Source organism: Balaenoptera borealis (assembly GCF_965194805.1).
Source record: "Balaenoptera borealis genome assembly, chromosome: 1".
NCBI classification, from domain to species: Eukaryota; Metazoa; Chordata; class Mammalia; order Artiodactyla; family Balaenopteridae; genus Balaenoptera; species Balaenoptera borealis.
Genome location: NC_138860.1, coordinates 107,313,464 through 107,332,459, shown reverse-complemented (window position 1 = coordinate 107,332,459; position 18,996 = coordinate 107,313,464). Strand labels below are relative to the sequence as shown.

At 36.9% G+C, this 18,996-nt stretch overlaps 1 protein-coding gene across 5 annotated transcripts in view; it reads right to left on the bottom strand.

Moving 5' to 3' along the window:
* Positions 1–1,226: 1,226 nt before the first annotated feature.
* Positions 1,227–18,996, bottom strand: part of PLPPR5 (phospholipid phosphatase related 5) — a 150,529-nt gene continuing 132,759 nt past the window's right edge. For 4 of the 5 annotated variants that reach the window (XM_082385811.1, XM_082385812.1, XM_082385809.1 and 1 more), the window contains one exon: positions 13,745–17,619. In XM_082385811.1, coding sequence (XP_082241937.1) covers positions 17,485–17,619 — 135 coding nt within the window. In that variant the 3' untranslated portion in view covers positions 13,745–17,484. The other variant, XM_082385813.1, reaches the window with a different exon arrangement.

Genomic DNA, 18,996 nt, shown 5'->3' with positions numbered 1-18,996 from the left:
AAAGTGGGACTTCCCTGGTGGCATAGTTGTTAAGAATCCGCCTGCCAATGCAGGGGACACGGGTTCGAGCCCTGGTCTGGGACATGCCATGGAGCAACTGAGCCCGCGTGCCACAACTACCGAAGCCCGCGCACCTAAATCTTGTGCCCCACAGCAAGAGAAGCCACCACAGTTAGAAGCCCGCGCACTGAAACAAAGAGTAGCCCCTGCTCATCACAGCTACAGAAAGCCCATGTGCAACAATGAAGACCCAACACAGCCAAAAGTAAATAAATAAATAAATTTATATAAAAAACGTCAAAAGCAATTACTCATAAACTATTGAATAATTGTTTCTACCTTCATTTTTTTCTTCTTTTTTTTGGTAATCAACTTTAAGAGATATTTCAAATACATGTGATGGTAACATTTATAGGGTACATTTTATCTCCTCAGAGCACAGTCACATTACGTCTCCCATTTTACTCTCAGAACCATCCCATGAGATAGGATAAATATTATTCATCTCCTTTTTACAAATAATTAAATTGAGGGATTGAGTTTAAGTAGCTAGCTCAAGGTCATCCTTTTAGCAGTGGAAATAAAACTAAAAGTTGGGTTTCTGTACCGTTAAGCTTGTATTCTTCCCACTGCTTACCCCAGGGTTTCCTAACCTGGGCACTAATGACATTTTGGGCCAGATCATTCTTTGTTGTGGGAGCTGTCCTGTACATAGTAGAATGTTTATCCACATCCCTGGTCTCTAGTTCCTGGATGCCAGTAGCACACTCCCTTCCCCCAAGTTGTGACAATTTCTCTAGACATTGTCAAACGTTCTCTGGGGACAAAATTGACCACCTGTTAGAGAACTACTGGCCTTAGTTAATAATCTGCTTTTAAGCAATAGACACTTCTTTCCCCCCCAAACTTCAACAATTAAGATCTCAAATATCTTAAAATTTTAAATCCACATTTTATTGTAATGTATTAGAAATAAGTTCTGGCTGATTACATCATTCACCAAATTTCAGAATTGTATTTGTTTAATATATAGGACATCATTTACAATAGTAATTTAATATAGAAATAATAAAAATGCTAATTTGAGGATTATAAATTAGGAAAGGATAACATTTGGTCAGATTAGACCACATACGTGTTAGGATTTCAATCAAGATTAGATCCATGGAGTGGGGAGGCATTGTTCTCCATGGCCCTTTTTTTTTTTTTTTTAAATAATTTCACTTATTTATTTATTTATTTATTTTTTGGCTGTGTTGGGTCTTCGCTTCTGTGCGAGGGCTTTCTCCAGTTGTGGCAAGTGGGGGCCACTCTTCATCGCGGTGCGCGGGCCTCTCACTATCGCGGCCTCTCTTGTTGCGGAGCACAGGCTCCAGACGCGCAGGCTCAGTAGTTGTGGCACACGGGCTTAGTTGCTCTGCGGCATGTGGGATCTTCCCAGACCAGGGCTTGAACTCGTGTGCCCTGCATTGGCAGGCAGATTCTCAACCACTGCGCCAGCAGGGAAGCCCCTCCATGGCCCTTTTAATTATAATTTTGAATTCATTATATAGGAGGGAAGAACAAATTACTTTACCCTTTGTATTCTATTGCTTTTGCTACAAGTTAATTGCTAAAGGGATGTGGCCTGTTAGCTTAAATTATACGTAATGGCCCATCTCTGGGAACACTGCCTCCAATGCAATGAGCGTTATGCTAAAGTACCTTTGTTTAGCTCACAGGAAGCCTCCTGACCAGGCTCGCCTGTGAATGACTGCAGTAGGGAAGAAATTAACACATCCCTTCCGGAGTCTGACTGGAAGCAGGACTTTACCCCCTCCCCTTTTAGTATAAGAGAAGCCTGAATTCTAACTCAGGGAAGATGGCTCTTTGGGACACTAGCCCACCATCTTCTCAGTCTGCTGGCTTTCCAAATGAAGTCTCTATTCCTTGTCCCAGCAACTCGTCTCTCGATTTATTGGCCTGTCGTGCAGCAAGCAGTACAAGCTTGGACTCAGTAACAATTATATAAACCATACTACTGTGAAAGTGCTTGTTAAACATTTGATAAAGGTAACAAAGTGACTGAAATATATTTTTTAACTTGCTAAAAATTTGCTCATTCTAGATTTCACTTTTCTCTGTTCTCTTTAATCTCATGCATTTACATATATGATTTTTACATCACAGTAATTACAGGGTATAATTTGCATCCTTTTTAACTTAAAATTATATCATAAACATTTTTCCTGTTGCTTACATAATGTGCATAATTATCACTTTAATGACTACATAATATCCTACATAGTTGCTAAGCCATAATCCATCTAAGCATTCCCCTATTGCTATATATTCAGGTTGTTTTTGATATCACAAAGAATACTGCAACAATCATCTTTGTGATTATTAAATTATATTACTTTTGGAGACAGATTCACAGGAATGAAATTACTGAGTCAGGGTTATGAGCATTTTAGTGGATCATGAAACATATTGCCAAATTGCTCTCCAAAGGGATTTACACTGCCAGCAGAGATATATGCTTGTATCAGTTATATTACATCCTTGCCAGAAATAGTCATTTTAATCCTTTTTTCTATGTTGTATAACTTAATAGGCACAAAATTCACTTTGTCCTCTGTTGTTGATGCTAATGATCTAGGGTGTTGGGGAAAGGAAAGAAACATTTTGTGGGTGCCTACACTTGCTACGCACCATACTAGGAAATTTATATTCATTGCCTGAAATATTGACCCTAGCACTGTCTCCCCACTTCAGTGTTTCTCAATAGCTCTCATCTGCTTCACTTTCCTTTGTAACACTTATAAATATCTGAAATTATATTACACATTTACATTCTTCTTTATTTTACTAATTCCTCCAATAAAATGAAAACTTGCTGGAGGGAGGGGTTTTGTCTTGTGTGTTATTATCTGGGATAGTACTTGACACACAGTAAAGCCTGTATAAACATTGTTGAATGAAAATATGAAGGATTTAATTAATTAGTTTCAGTTCATAATCATGTCACCTCTATTGGCTGGCCATTAAGACTGTTTAGAGATATATGGTGCTGTCTTATCCTTTCTGGATACTTCCCCACTCTGTTGCATTCAAATATGGTCAAGCATGGTCTATCTGCTTTGGTCAATGAAAGGTGAGCAGAAGTGATGTATGTGTTAGTGGGGTAGACTGTTTAAGAGTCAGGCACACTCATCACTGTTTTTTCTTCCCCTCTGCCAGAGTTAATGCCTAAGTTCCAAATAGTGTCTTCTCTGCCAGCCTAGGTCTCAAATTTAGAAGGGCTATGAAATAGATTAGAGCCTCCAAGTAATCCTTGGTAAATATACTGTGTGAACCGGAAATAAACAATAATTACTTTGGGCTGATATTTGAGGGTTGACTGTTACTGTAGTAAACTCTAGTGTAACCTAACTAATGCAGAGTTTAGTATGTATAAATAGTGTGGTCTAAATCACAGAGCTGGGAGTGGAGAGGCCAAGATTCAAACCTGGTTCTGCCTGTGACTTTTCCACTATCCCAGAGTACTATAGATAGTAAATAGGAGTATTATTTTGTTACGGCTGTGTACTACAAACTGGGTGGCATAAACAAGAAAAATTTATTGTTTTACAGTTCTGGGGGCTAGAAATCTGAAATCAAGATGTCTGCAAAGTTGGTTCCTTCTGAAGGCTGTGAGGAAGAATTTGTTCCATGCCTCTCGCCAGCTTCTGTCTGTTTGCTGGCAATTTTTGGAGTTCCCTGGCAAGTAGAAGCATCACCTCAGTCTCTGCTTTTATCTTGTTTTTCTTTTTATTGAAGTATAGTTGGTTTAACTCTCTGCTTTCATCTTAACATAGCATTCTCCTTATGTGTGTTTGGCTGTGTCTAAATTTCCCCTTCTTATAAGGACACCAGTCTTATTGGATTGGGGGCCCATTCTACTCCAGTTTGACCTCATCTTAACTAATGATATCTACAACTACTCTATTTCCAAATAAAGTCACATTCTGAGATGCTTGGGGCCAGGACTTCAACATGTTAATTTTAGGGGGACACAATTCAAAAATAAATGCCGTGAGCTTATGTAAGGGTGTAAATAGTGTATAACAATTCTATGACTACATCTAGATTAACCTGGATTGAAGAGAATTTTCCTTACTATTGCTTCTGTTATCCTTACAATGTCCTGGAAGTCTGTTGAATTAGAAAGAGCCAGCAATAATGAAAAATAATGGGAGATGAGAAATTGCAATATTATCTTTGTAAAATATATATTGTCAAAGTGAACAGTGTTAGAGTCTCAATTGATGGTGGCCCAGCTGTTATGTCCATATGTCTTTAGCATTTCAAAATTAGGACCAAGTATTCAGAATAAATATAAAGGCATCTAAAATGGTAGGGACGTGATCCCAGATATTGTCACCATATGTACAACGAATTTCCCATTTAAAAAATACCAAGTCTGTATCATTTGGCTTATCTGGTATAATATACAAGTTGATTTCCTAGCACAAAGCATCAAATCACAGATAAAGCAAGCTAGCCAAGAGAGCTTGAAATTTTCATAGCATTGAAGTTTTACTTTCAATCATTGCAATTTATGTTCTCAAAAGTTGAAATTTCATTTATAATAAAAATGTATTAATATTGAACCATATGCTAAAAGAATTTTCTAAGAGAGCAAACATAATGATCTGACATCTGAGTTCTTACAGATTATGACTTAGGATAACATCCAGAAATCTCATGTTATACTTCTTCACTTTTAGTAGTGAGAAAAAAATACCTTAATTTAAGATGTACTTATCTACATCACATATATAATCATGGCCCCACTTTTGATGATTGGTGGCACAGCAAATAAGTCAGAGTAACAATAGTGAAAAAAGCCCTCATATTTTATTTCATAAGAGAGTTGAGTCCACTTTAGCCTAATGGACTTAATTTTACATATAATAGCACTATGGTTATCTGTGTTCTGTTGGCATTCTTCAGTTCTTCTGTAGGACACAACTACAGGAGATGAAATTTTAAGGCAGTGGATAGCTGTTAGGACCTAAATTGTGTTCTGCCCAAAATTCATATGTTGAAGCCCTAATCTCCAATGTGACTGTATTTGGAGGTAGGATCTTCGGGGAGATAATTAAGGTTAAATGAGGTCATAAGAGTGGGTCCTAACCTGATAGAACTGGTGTCTTTGTGAGAAGAGGAAGAGATATCAGATCTCCCTCTTTCCCTATGTGTGCACAAAGGGAAGGTCATATGAAGACACAGTGAGAAGGCAGCTGTCTACAACCCAGGAAGAGAGGCCTCACCAGACACCAGTCTTGCTGGCACCTTGATCTTGAACTTCCAGGCTCCAGAACTGTGAGAATATAAATTTCTGTGGTTTAAGCCACCCAGCCTGTGGTATTCTGTTATGGCAGCCTGAGTTGACAATCCAATAGCCGAATGGAAATGGGTGAGAAGTTTGCTAAGAGAGATAAATTCAAGACAAGAAATAATGAGAATTAACAGCAGAGTGCAGAGAAAGCCATAAGAAGGTGAATAGGAAAAAAATACCAACAATCATAGCTTCTGAACTTCTTTAGATCAAGGGAACAAAGTCCTCTATATAGCTCTTTATAACTCCCAAGAGCTTTACTTTATTAGAGCAACAAAAATGATTTATGTTCAAAAGGCTGGGTGGGAAAATGCTGGGTAGGTTAAATTATGTATGTGAGCTAGAATGTGCACAATATAATTTAGAAAAATTACCTAAATTATCAAGCTTGAGTTATTTGGAAAAAAAATCACTTTTCTTGGTCTCCTACTCCTTCTACTGAATAGTCTGAATAGCTGAGATAGCACTCTAATACAAATACATTTCTATCCACTGATGTGACCAGTATTTCTTAATTTGATCATATAAAAATAAGTGACTCCCTTTCCCGTTAGATCTCTATAATCACAATAAAAAAAAATCTAAGGGGAAAGGGAGTGGGAGAGGGATAAATTAGGAGATTGATATTAATTTATACACACTACCATATATAAAACATATAACCAACAAATACCTACTTATACCACAGAGAACTATACTCAATATTGTGTAATAACCTATAAGGGAAAAGATTCTGAAAAAGAATATATATATATTTATATATACATATACATATATGTATATGCATAACTGAATAGCTATGCTGTACTCCTGAAACTAACACTGTGTTGTAAATCAACTATACTTCAATAAGAAAAGTAAAAAAGTTTAAAAAAGAGACCTAATAATGAACAATTATGAGATTACAAAGTTCTTATGTATTAATAAAGTAGAGATAACATTTCTTTTAAAAAGAAAACTTTGTATTATATATATATTAGGGATTTTAGATGTGTCTCTTTCTCTGTGTTTATATACAGGTCTCTATTTAGGTCTCTCTATATAGACAGTTGTATATATATGTGTGTGTGTGTGTATATATATATCCATATAGACAGACAGTCTTTACTTTGTACAGTAGTGTGGGACCATAAAACATAAAATGACCATGCAAACCGAATCAATGCAAAAAGATCTTAATAAGCGATGGGGAATATTACAGTTAATCTGCTACCTTTATTTTTTGGTCAAAACATTAAAAGCTCCCTTACTGTCAATTTTAAATATGTAGGGAAGTGAAAAAATTAGCAAAACTAATATTTATTTAGTACAATGTAATTTAAAATGATGGAAACATTTTGAATTAAATGTTTTATTTCTCTGTAAAAAATTTATCCAGAGCAGCCTGAACAGTGCTTGCTGCTTTCTTCCTGTCAAATAACTTACTGCACAGAGTGATTATTTTCTCTCTGCCTTGGCTAATTGTCATACTCCTTTCTAAGTTTACCAATAATTTATCCTTTGCACTTTCAATGTTGTGAAAATATCTCCAAGAGTTCCTTTAATGTGATGTTTTTGGTCAGAATCACTTCTCTGGGATACCTTCATTTTCATCACAATCTCATTCCTTATTTTTGTCAATAAACTCACTTTTACTCAATTTCTCTGGCTGCAGTCAACATTCCCATGGTCAGCTATATCTTCTTTTATGCCATTTATGTTTGATTTGAATTTCCTTTTCAGCGTTATCACCTTTTCTTCTTTGCTGCCCTTCCGTCTTTATTGGCCAGTTTCCTCTTTTAATTATGCATTTTAAAAAATGTCCCATGGATTTGTCACTGGGAGATAAGGGGTCAACACAACTGCATGCTTTGCTGTCTGTGTGTGAACAGAATGACACACGTGCAGTGAACACTGACAGACTTCAAAAAAGTGATATGATTGGTCACTGATCATTATGTGCATGTGTTATTTACCTAGTAATTTATGAACTGAAGAGTTAGCAGAAACATGGTACTTTGTGCAAACACTCAGTTATACCACGGTAAATAAAATCTGAACACTGTTGTTGGCGAAGTGGTGTTATTTACTTGAACAATGTGTCTTATATAGTTTGGGCTGCTATAACAGAATACCGTAGACTGGGTAACAGCAAACATTTATTTCTCACTAGCCTAGAGGCTGTGAAGTACAAGATCAAGGTGCCTGCAGACCTGGTATCTGAGGAGAGCCATCTTCCTGGTTTGTGGACAGCCGTCTTCTCGTATCCTCACATGGTGGAGAGCAGCAAGAGATGGAACAAGCTCTCTTATAAGGCCACTAACATCAAGAGGGCTCCACCCTTGTGATCTAATTACTTCCCGAAGTCTCCATCTCCAAATACCATCAAGTTGGGGATTCAGGTTTTAATGTATGAATTTTGGGGGGGCATGAATATTAAGTCCTTAGCACCAGGGTAACTGAAGTTTTAAACATCAGAGTTGCACAAAGCAAGCGCGCGCACGCACACACACACGCATACACGCAAGCACACAATTAATGTATCAGAACGTGGTCTTATATTTCAATTAGTCTCTTTCTTTTTTTCAGGTTTTATTCTTTTGCTTCAACCCCTTCCCTACTCTTTGCTCAGATGTTTTTTCTCCTTCTCTCTCTTTCTTATGTGCCTACAGGAGAAGAGCTAGGAAGCCTTTCTGGGAGAACCTAGGAGAGCTTCAGCAAGCTCCCCATTGCTCTCAGTTAAGTACTGGGTGGACAGTTCTCTAGACAGTTTGTTTCAAAGGCATTTTGGGGGTTTGGCTGGAGATTGGGGAGGTGCATTCTGGCTCAGATACAATGAGCTTGCTCTCTATTGTCATTCGTGAGTTTCTCATGCTTATCAGAATAAATCCGTGCTCAGCACATTGAGGAACTCAGTTCAGCTAGGCTCTGCTTGAACCTTTTTAAGGTCTAGCTGCAGGAAGTCTATGGTAGATTGAATGCACAAATGGCCCTTGTTCTCCACCCATCTTTGTGTCCACCCCTCTGCAATGTGCCTTTGCAGCTCCTCCCTCACTCCTTGGAAAATGGCTGGCCTTGGGAATTGCCTTGGCCCATCTCAACTGAATGAGATGAAATTGATAATGTGCCAGAGTCTTGCATGTTTCTGCTCTAACTTGGCCCCTATGTGAAGCAGCTTAGCTAGTCTGAAGGAGAGACCATGCAGAGAAAATTTCAGTTATCCCAAGTGAAGCCATCCTAGACTAGCCTACTTCCAGATGATCCCCATACATTGGAGAACGTCCAGCCAAGATCAACAGAGCTGTCAACTTGGTCCCGGATGCATGAATGAACCCAGCTCAGACTAGAAAAATGGCTCGGCTAAACCATAGATTTGTGAGAATAGTATTTGCTTATTATTATGGCATTTGACTTTTTTTAAAGCTCAGCAATAAATAGTACAGTGTCATTTATAGAGGCAAAGTGTTTTTTTATTAACTTTAGCTGTTGCTGTAATCTATAAAAATGTCCTTTGCTTAGTCCCAAGAGTAGGTAGCTGGTAAACTCCAAGCCAATTCTCCCACCTTAACTTTAAACAGACCTCTTAGGGCACCATCAGTGTCAGAGCTGCTGATCTATCCAACCTGGAGGAGTAGGGACCATGTCTCTCTTTCTAACCACTGTTTAGTTGGCCCACTGCAAATTTTCTGGTGTACAGAATCTCTCTATAATATTTGCTGAATGAGTGAAGGCCTAAAGGCCTTTTTGAGGAAGAACAATATCTCTAGGGAAATCTGACTAATACTCAAAATGTATCAATATTTTGGAAAGGTTTTTCTTTTTCTTTTTTAAATATCAAATTTTAAATACACCTTTTTTCCTCAATTTTAAAATACACCTCTTTTCTAAATATCAATTTTAAAATGCACCTCTTTTTTTCCTCCTGGGAAGAAAAAAAACTTTTTCCCCTTTTCTACAAGTGATAGTATTTCAGTGCAAAATGAAAATGGAAATGAATTTATAAATGCAATAATATGAAGGTCAACAGGCCAAAGGATGGTGTAAGAATCACCCTCATTAATATAGGCATCTTTGAGACATAAACTTTGAGTTTTTGTCTGATTGTTGGAGGTAGTTGCGTGCCCACTCATCTGTATTTCTTTTTGTCTGGAGGTTCTTGTGAGCAAGTCCACAGATTTGAAAATGGCAGTGTGAGTTTAGAATTTAGATCTTATAATCCATCCATGGCTCACAATCTTGGGGTGGTGAGAGCAAACTTAATTTTTACTATACTTTGATCATGTCCTGAGGCTCTATCAGTCCAAGAATCAGCTATGATCTAAAGTGAAGGAGACAGGAAAGAAGAATTTGAATACTTTTATTTTTCCTTCTTGGAAGAGAATCATTCATTTAAAATCTGGAATAAATTTCCTTAATTGATATTTTAAAAGAATCATAACTCACAAAACTCATTAGAAAGACTATGCCTGCCAAATGTGAGATCCATGTTTGTAAGGTGTAAATAGAACCATTTGGTATATGTCCAGGGAAATTTTTAGAGCATAAAATAAAAATTTAATAAATGGCACCCTAGAGGCAGGAACAACTGAGCACGGCCCCGTGGGGCTCCTAGGCACAAAGCCTATCTGTGTCCCCCGTTTCTTTGATTACAGGAAACAGCCTTCATTCAGCCTCCATGACCTTCCCTGAGTTCCAGTGGGCAGATCCAAGCAGTTGTTAATTAGGGAAGGGAGGGGATGCGAGACCAGGGATAAACAAACAGTCAAGAGCAGCCTTGGGCCAAGGTCCTGTTTCCCCATTAACGGATACACACAACAATATCTTTGAACTATTTTGCAGATACTGAAACCCCCTCCAGGTGGGAGAAGTTAACGATTAATGATGGTATGCTGCACACAAGCATGTAGACCCCAGACCAGTTGGACCTGAAGGTTGATGATATTGACTCCTGCTTACCTCCCCACGAACCCATCAGAAGAATGTCCATGAGCTGATCACACCCTCTTTGAACAATTACTATAAAACTTCTCACTATCTTCTCCAAGGTGGGGGGGCACATAGTTTTTTGAGGCAGGAGCCCACTGTGTCCCCCTTTGCCTGGCAAAGTAATAAAGCTACTCTTTTCTACTTCACCCAAAACTCTGTCTCCAAGATTTGACTCGGCACCGGTGTACAGAGAAGCTGAGCTTTCGGCATCACAAGGTCATTTACAACTAGTCTTTAGCATCTTGCTCATACATAGGAGGCAGATTATGTAGTAGATTGTGTACCTGCTCAGTATCCCATATTGTCTCCAGGGGGGTGTGATTTGTAAATAAGGAAGTTGATGAGATCCCAGGATGGCCCATGGGATGCAGAGGGTCTTTTAGCTGCCCAAAGAACTGGTCCAATCTGAACCACTGTGATCCCCTTCCAAACATTCTCCAGTCGCTCTGGCAATCTGACTTCCATCAGGATAGCCAGCATTCTTTATTCCTCTACCTCCAAGAAAGAATTAATACCTGGGAAAAAAAAATCAAACTTATTTTTTTAATTTTTAAATTTTATTTGAAAAATACAATACACAGCAGAGAATTATTTCCTCCCCTACTGCTCTTTCACAAAGGAAACTGTATGGTAAATGTAACTGAGATATTTGGCTAGGATAGATCCTGAGAAAAGAGAGGCCCAGTTAGAAGTGGAATAGACAAAGTCTGTCAAAGAAGGTTCACCTCTCTTTTAACATAAAAGATCCTTTTAGATAATCTTAGGAATCAGATAAAACATGTGCAGAATTTCTGCCATGCAAACAGAGACTACTGAAATTTTCAGGCTGACCAATTTATGCTGACCTGGGCCCCAAGTAACTAGAATAAAAAGATGTTTTTATCAGAAAGACATGTGTTTGCCTGCTTTCACTAGACTATCTATGTACATATTTACAAATGAATATTTTCTTAAATGCATTTTATTATTCTCAGCAACAGCATCATGGTTAAGGGCTCTTTGCTGACTTTTTGCCTTATGCATGTGTATCTTTTTATTCTTCTGAATTTCCTTCATGGCAGGATCATTCACTGCACAATCTTGGGTCCATGACATTTAAATATTACAGATGACCTTACTCTGATCCTGGTTTAAATGTGGATTTCTGAGGAATTCTTAACTCCTGCATTCAGACCAGGTTTAACCAGGTACAAAGACACATTTATATATAATATATAGCTAAGGCTTCCAACAAGAAAAATGTGACTAATTGGTTCCTTGAAGACTGATGCTAGAACCGAGAGAACAGATCTCTTTAAGTCTTACTGGTAATCCTGCCTCCTAAGATATTATAATCATTCCCTCCACTTTCATTGCCAGTAAGTGAATTCCCCTCACTATTATTGCCTAAAAAGTCTTTAATGAGGGTCAAAGGCATTCCAAGCTTCTTTTGTGTTCTAAATTTCTACCGGAACTGAATTTTCTAGAGAAGTCTGAAAGGTAGAAACGTGAATTTTCTGTTTGTTTTTTTTTTTCTGGCCCTATTAAAAGTGCTTTAACTCCCATGGTGATGAAAAAGAGTAAGTAACATCTATTTTGGGAGTAATGGACAAGTCTTTGGTTATATTTATTTTCTGATTTCTGTTAAAATAACAGAGAAAATTAAAAGTTTATTTCCTTTAGCTCTATCAAGGTTGGGAAGAATCTTCTCACTCAATTAACCACTTCTCATATAAGACAAAGCTACTCTGTGCAGCTTTGAAAATCACAAAGTTGTTGTTGAGCAGTACATTGAATGGTTTTCTCAGAGTCCAATTTATTTTCCTTATATTATGATTTTCATCCTTAATTCCACATGCTCAGTGTAAGGGAAGTCCCTCAGGGCCTCTCCTGAGGGGTGGGGTTAGGGCATGAGGGTGAGGGTTGCAGGAGAGACATCTGATTTAGGTTTTGACTTTACAAAAGACCTCACATCTAGACTCTTGACGTTATTTTTAAATAGGATTATAAATTGGTAAGTATATTGTTGTGCTTTGAAAAGTGTTCATTCTTAAAACACACATGTTTAAAATACAGCATAACTTTTATAACTTTATTTTGGCATTTCTTCATTTTTTGAAATGTAGATAGTTGCCCAGGACTCCACTGACCTCTGAACGGCCTCGATGTGTCCAAAGTGATATGGCAGCTGTGGCATATTTAAAAAGAATACTAGGGTCAGAAAATCTAAATTTAAACTTTAACTGCCTCTTACTAGTTGTGTGGAATTGGGCACATTATTTAACCTGCCTTGTCTTTATTTTTCTCATCTGTAACACTAAAGCCAAACTCTTAATGTTTACCCAGGGTTACTGTGAAGATTAAATGAAATAATAAATGAAAATGTACTTTGTAAACTATAACGTACTACACATACGCAAAGTAAAATACATTAACTACATTTCTTACTTTTATATAATTTAAACTGCGTTGCCAGGGTGTGGTTCTTTGCTATTTAAATTATCTGGAAACTTGACTAGTAAAAGAATGGAGCCTTAGACCACTCTTGAGACAATTATCAGTGGAAAAATGCTCAATAAATAGGTATCATTGCTAAGGATTTAGTCACTTTGACTATCCTAAACACTGCCTGAATTCAAAAACTACAAGTCAACAATTAAACCACAACTGTCAGGAACAAAAATCCAAATAAATAATTTTTAATTATGATACATTACTTATTACAGTAGAAATTGGCATTTTCCCCTTCAAAAGCAGAAGCACCAGTCTTAGAATTTATAGTATGAATGGTATTTTAAGTGAAATATAGCATAATATTATGTGCAAACATTATTTTAGTACAGAACATACTTTCTAAAAGTAAAGTAATTTCACACACTGAAATCTGTTAGAATGGAAATAAGTCATGCTGAATAATGAAATAAAAACCCCCATGACTTTCAAAGTCCACTTCAAATGAAACATGGTATGCTGCCGAATAGAAGATACATGAAAAATTAAAAAGCTTGACTAGCTCAAAATAGAGGGACTTCTTACACAAATATGACTCACGAAGAGGTTTCTTTTCACATGGTCTCAGTGATTCTGTGAGAAACTGAAGTGAAGGTTTTATTTCAGAATTAATTTTTGTTCATCATTTTTTATTGAACACCTGCCTACTCTGTGTGAGGCTTTGTTATAGGTGCTGGGGAGACAGAGAAGAAAGACACAGTCCTGCCCTTGAGGAGCTCACAGTCTAGTGGGGGAAACAGATAAGTTGACACTGATTTTTAAATTATAAAAATGATTAGACAACTTGATAAACTTTTTTGTCATCAAACACACTTTGGGTGTTATGAATGGATGGTGAAAAGGGACGACGTCCAATGCAGTGAAAGACCATCTGCTTCAATATCATGTGACTTCTGCGAAGGCAGTGATGTGGTTCTGCAAAAAGGAAAAGGAATTACAAAGTCAGAGCCTTGGGAAAACTGGCTTCGTAAAAGATTCAGTGCTTTTACAAATAAGCATTAGCCTCATATAAAACTGTAGCCCGGGTATGTTTAAACTGCAAAAGCATACAGCATTATTCAAATGAGTTGTACATATTATTACATAAATTTGGCTGCTAATTATACATTTTATTCAATATTATTAATTAACCAAATAGAGTAAAATGTTATACCTGCCTTATTCAAAATTAACACTGAAATTTGGAGAGATAAAAATGGCAATGCCAGACATGTTAATATTCTGTTCAGCGTTAATGGAATTTTAATGCTGCATGTTGGAGTTTCAGATTAATTGCTCCCTGTGAGACAGATGGCATAGAAGGAGTGGTGAAATGTTCAGACTGAAATGGCATTTGTTAGTTGACAAAGATCTCCTTTAAACACTTCATTTTTGATGCATGAATCCAGACTACAGACTGCAATCTCTGTTGTTTACCTCATCCAGAAAATTCTTTAAGGAGCTTTTAAACTTTTTTTTGTTGTTGCCTGTTTAAGCAACTGAATTGTGTACAAAGGAACCCTGCGGAATGGCTAATATTTAAATGGTTTCAGACATGCAACAGGCCATACCATGGCTGCTGAAATACTGCAGTGGAAAATCGACATGACATAATTAATCATGCCACATATAGGTCATGTCAAGAGCTAACTTAAGTGACAGCCCCAACCAATAACAGCAGCATTATGGAAGGGTTTTACCATCAAATTACCTGTTTGGAATATTTTTCATAGTAGCTTGGACTCTTTATAAGTCAAAGACATCATAAATAGAATTTCACGTAATGAATGCATGCCATGAGATTTCTTCCGTGTATGTGTAGCTCTTTTCAAGTTAAGGTGTTTTAAATAGCTAAAACATTTTCTGAATGTATGTGAATAAATTAAAATTCATTTTCACTGAATTGAGGCATATTAACCACAACTAGAAGGATATTACTAACCACAGCTTAAGGCATTATTTTCTAGGTGTGACCCACTTAAGCCTAGAGAAAAACAATATCAGTAAGAATCAGTAGTGAGCAGAGCATGCGGACCCTTTTACTAACTGCTGACAAGACCTTAGATACTTTAATTTCCCATTTAAAAAAAATGCATGATGAAAACGTTGGCAAATTCAGCAGTTCATCTCTAAGTTTTCTTGAGTTTTCCTTCCAAAAGCACAAGCATGACTTTAGGACAAAAAATATTTGTCAGAGTTATATAATGCACTAGGATTGAGTAAAAGCCATAAGAAGTGTGGAAACAGTACATCATAGTTTTTATTTCCAGTGGCCCCATGGGGACTTGAAATCTGTGAACTGAAATAATACAGTTTGATATACAGTGCTTCAGTACAAAACTGACAGGAGTGCACTCTTCTGGACAGGACCTAGCACATAGTAATTTCTGGAAAGATGTTAAGATATAAATTGAAGATTAATCGGTCAGTGGCAACTGGAGGGTAGGGAAAGGGGAAGACATGACAGTAAAAAGAAAGGAAAGGAGATTAAAACAAGGGAGAGAAAATGGATGTTGTTCCAAAGGCCACTGGTCTAGGTATCAGTGTTCCCTTAACCTAAATAATAAAGTGTCCACAAGGCTCATTAAATTTGCTGAAGATGATCCTAAGTGAAGGGGACAACCATCACCTGGGAAGATAGAACTGAAATGTTAAAAGACCTTAATAAAGCAAAGAAAGTATCAGAAACAAATCACTGATAATCAATGCAAGGGAGAACACAAGCAGAGTAAGAAAAACCAAGGGATAGGTACAAGCTGGAGAGAGTGACAAAGAATGTGCAATGACTGACTGTAGGGAGAGCATATGAATTATCATCTAAACCTGGACATACTGGGGGAGAAAAGGGATGCTAATCATACACAGGGATGACAGGCTTAAACTGCGGCTGTCCCAAATAGGGACGCGAGGTCACCTTAGCAGTGAGACATTGAACGGATAACTGTAAGTGTGCTGTTGAGAACCAGGAAATCCTGGATTCAGTCTTGCCATTTAAAAGCATGTTTTGGTGACCACTAGATCTTCCCTTCACTGCCCATAAATTCTGAACGATACTACCCCTTTCTTTATGCTAAGTCATTACCAAGTTAAACTTCAAGGGTAAACAGTTTTGTTTCCAGACTGACTCCACTTTCAGATCCCAGGGCTCTGGGGAAATGCCTGCTTTTTCCAATTAGTACCCTTTCACTTTCACTTTCACATCACAATTAAGTTCTAATCTCTGAGTTGATTTTTCCTATTTGACTGGAATTAGAAGGGTTCTACTTGGGGCTTATCATTTAAAGGTGGTCATTAGATAAACAGATGAAAGTAAATAACAAAGTGACTATGCAAAGGGAAGAGAAAATAAAGGGGAAATTTAATAACAGTTTCCAAGTACATGAAAGGAGTAGACAGAGAGCACAGGGGCCATCTATTTATTAATTTCACTAAGAGCAAATAAACCCACACCACAGACTGAAAGAGACGGACCTTATATCTCAGTATGCTTTAAGAAATAAGATGAATTCTCGTCTAGCACAGGAGCAGTTTTTCCCTGAAAGAATCTAGAGAAAGGACAAACTAATCACTTAAAGTCCTTACCATCTATAAGACTCTATGATTCTATATTATAACAATTACATGCATGTAAATGTATGATTTGAATTATTCAAATGGTATAATTCCTATGCAGGAAGTTATGATATTGCTCACTTCATCAGCATTTTTCTCAGTAATATTTAAAAAAAAAGAATTGCACTTAATATTTTCAGATCACCTGTCTTGAGGAATGGACTCCCTATGAGGCAAACTAGGTGACAAGGATTTTCCCCTTTTAATCCGGCTGAATTCTTAATATGCAATACTAAATCTTATTAGTAGATGATAGTGCAAACACTCAACAGGCAAACCAAAAACTCATGCATAGAAGCTTAATTCAGAGTCACAAGAAGAAAGTGGTCATATAAATCATCAGTGCAATTATACATACAGAGGATTAGAGTGGAGATAACAAAGCTTGTGTCCAAAGAGTTGAAGATTAGAATATGCTACATCCATTAGAAAGTGTTCATTCAAGTCCACAGCAAATCAGTGAGCAAAATACTGAATCCAGTCCTTGAGTGCAGAGGTTCCATGGAAAAACAAGCGCTTGTTTCTGAAAAGTAGTTTTGGATTCTTAAATTTGATAAACTCTAAGTCTCTAGCATGTCAATTTTTGAAGCCTTAAGTTCTATGTGAAAATTTCTGTTTTCCTATTTATTCTATACCCCCAGTTGTATAAATTATGCTTTGGAATTTTAAAAAGTTACTTAAAACAAAATTGTCATTTACTTATGACATGAAAATTTGGTGATGACTTGCCACCTGACAAGATCTGCCACCCGCCATTTCTCTTTGAGAAAACAGAGGGAGATGCAAAATGAGCACCTCAGGTAAGAAAACAAAAAAGTCACCACTATTAAGGGCTATTTCATTAAGGAATGCTAATTTCCCATTAATGAGTGAAAAAAATCAGTGAAAAAACAAAATATATTTGAATATATTCAAAATTTTATATTGAATAAAAATAACAATAACAACCCAAACAATCTAGTATCTAGATCCCTTTTCGTTGTAATGGAAACCTGCACAAAAGGACACAGTTTCTGTATTTGCCTTAGCTTTGCAACCAACTCCAACAGCAGTGCGCTCTAGCGCACATACGTTTATTGCCTTAATTGAAGGTGTTCACAGTGGCTGATTCCCATTATCCAGCTGAAGAGCCTTGCAAGACAGCCTTTAAAGGACCTTCCCTGTGAATTTTCTTCTTGATCACTCTCAATAGGTTGGATTTGGGACACCTACAAAATGTATTTTATATATTATTTCAGTGTTTATTTAAATATTGACTGACTTACTTGGATAAAGTGCTAGTCTATTTAAAGTACTACGCCGTTACATTGCTGGACCAAATACTGAGGTTAAATGTTGTTCCAGTTTCTTTCTTTCTGGATGATTATAAACAGCTTTTGTTTTTTAACAGGAGGTTATCAGCAATCAGCTTTTACGCTAAACTTAAGCATAAAATGGGATCTGTGCATATGATGTCTAACTCAATGATTTGTGTCCTCAGCTCTATTGGTAAGGAAGCTGTGGGGCACAGTGGACTCTGCAGTCAGGTAGTGTGAATGTCAAGTGTTTGAAGGTGGGCTCTGTACCAACTGAAATTTTCACAAGCAATTTAACCTTTCAGAGACCTAGCTTTCTCATTCGTGAAATGGAAATAATAATACCTATTTGAATGGATTTTTATTAAGATTAAATGAGATGATATGCACAAAGGTCCTTGTCTCTACTCAAACATATCATTATATCAATAGTTGTCTGTAAAAGCCAGAGAAACAAGATAAAAAAGTAAAAGAAAAGAAAGACAAAGAGAGAGAATGAAGTCAAGAAGATTTTTATAATTGGTTGGAATTTCACAATGCTATTGTCTACAATTCTAATATCCAAACAAACTTTAAAACTCAAATGTTTCTGGTAAAATTGGTGCAAACTCATTTGGTGGTAAAAAACAAACCTGAATAGCTGTGAGGCAATTTGTACTCTGTTATGCTGTGGAAATATCCATCTTTGATTACAAAGTGATGCCCAAGATCCTGCTTGTGTAACAGAATACACAGTATTTTTCCCTAAAATATAAAATATTTTAATCCTGAAAAACATCTAGCACTAATGATTTAGGATAAGGAATCATGGTCCTATAATAATCAACAATTATTACAGAGACAACCTACATTTTATCAGGGGAAGGTGGATGGATGTCATACTCCCAAATATTGGCTATCTTTATTTTGCTATTTGCTTCCTTCCTTCATTCACTGTGTCTCTTGATGAAGGCAAAATGCGTAAGAGAAGAGAGAAGGAAGAAGAGCAGTAGCTTATGAAGTGTGTGCTCTTAGACTCTACTTTGTCACATTGTTTTCCTCCTGGTAGGTTGTGAAGTCGGTGAGTATTTTAGAAAAGAGAAATGGTGTTAGGTCCATATTAGAAGAAATTATTAGAGAACTTCAAACTTGAGACTACGAAACATTATAAAGTTCATCTAAGCAATTTCTTGTTTTAAAAAGTTGGGGATGTGAAGACATAAAAGATAAATGTGACAGAACCAGAGTTCTCTCAGGAAAGATGACTTTTTGGGAACTATTTCTTTTTTTTATAGTGGTTCTGTTTCAATT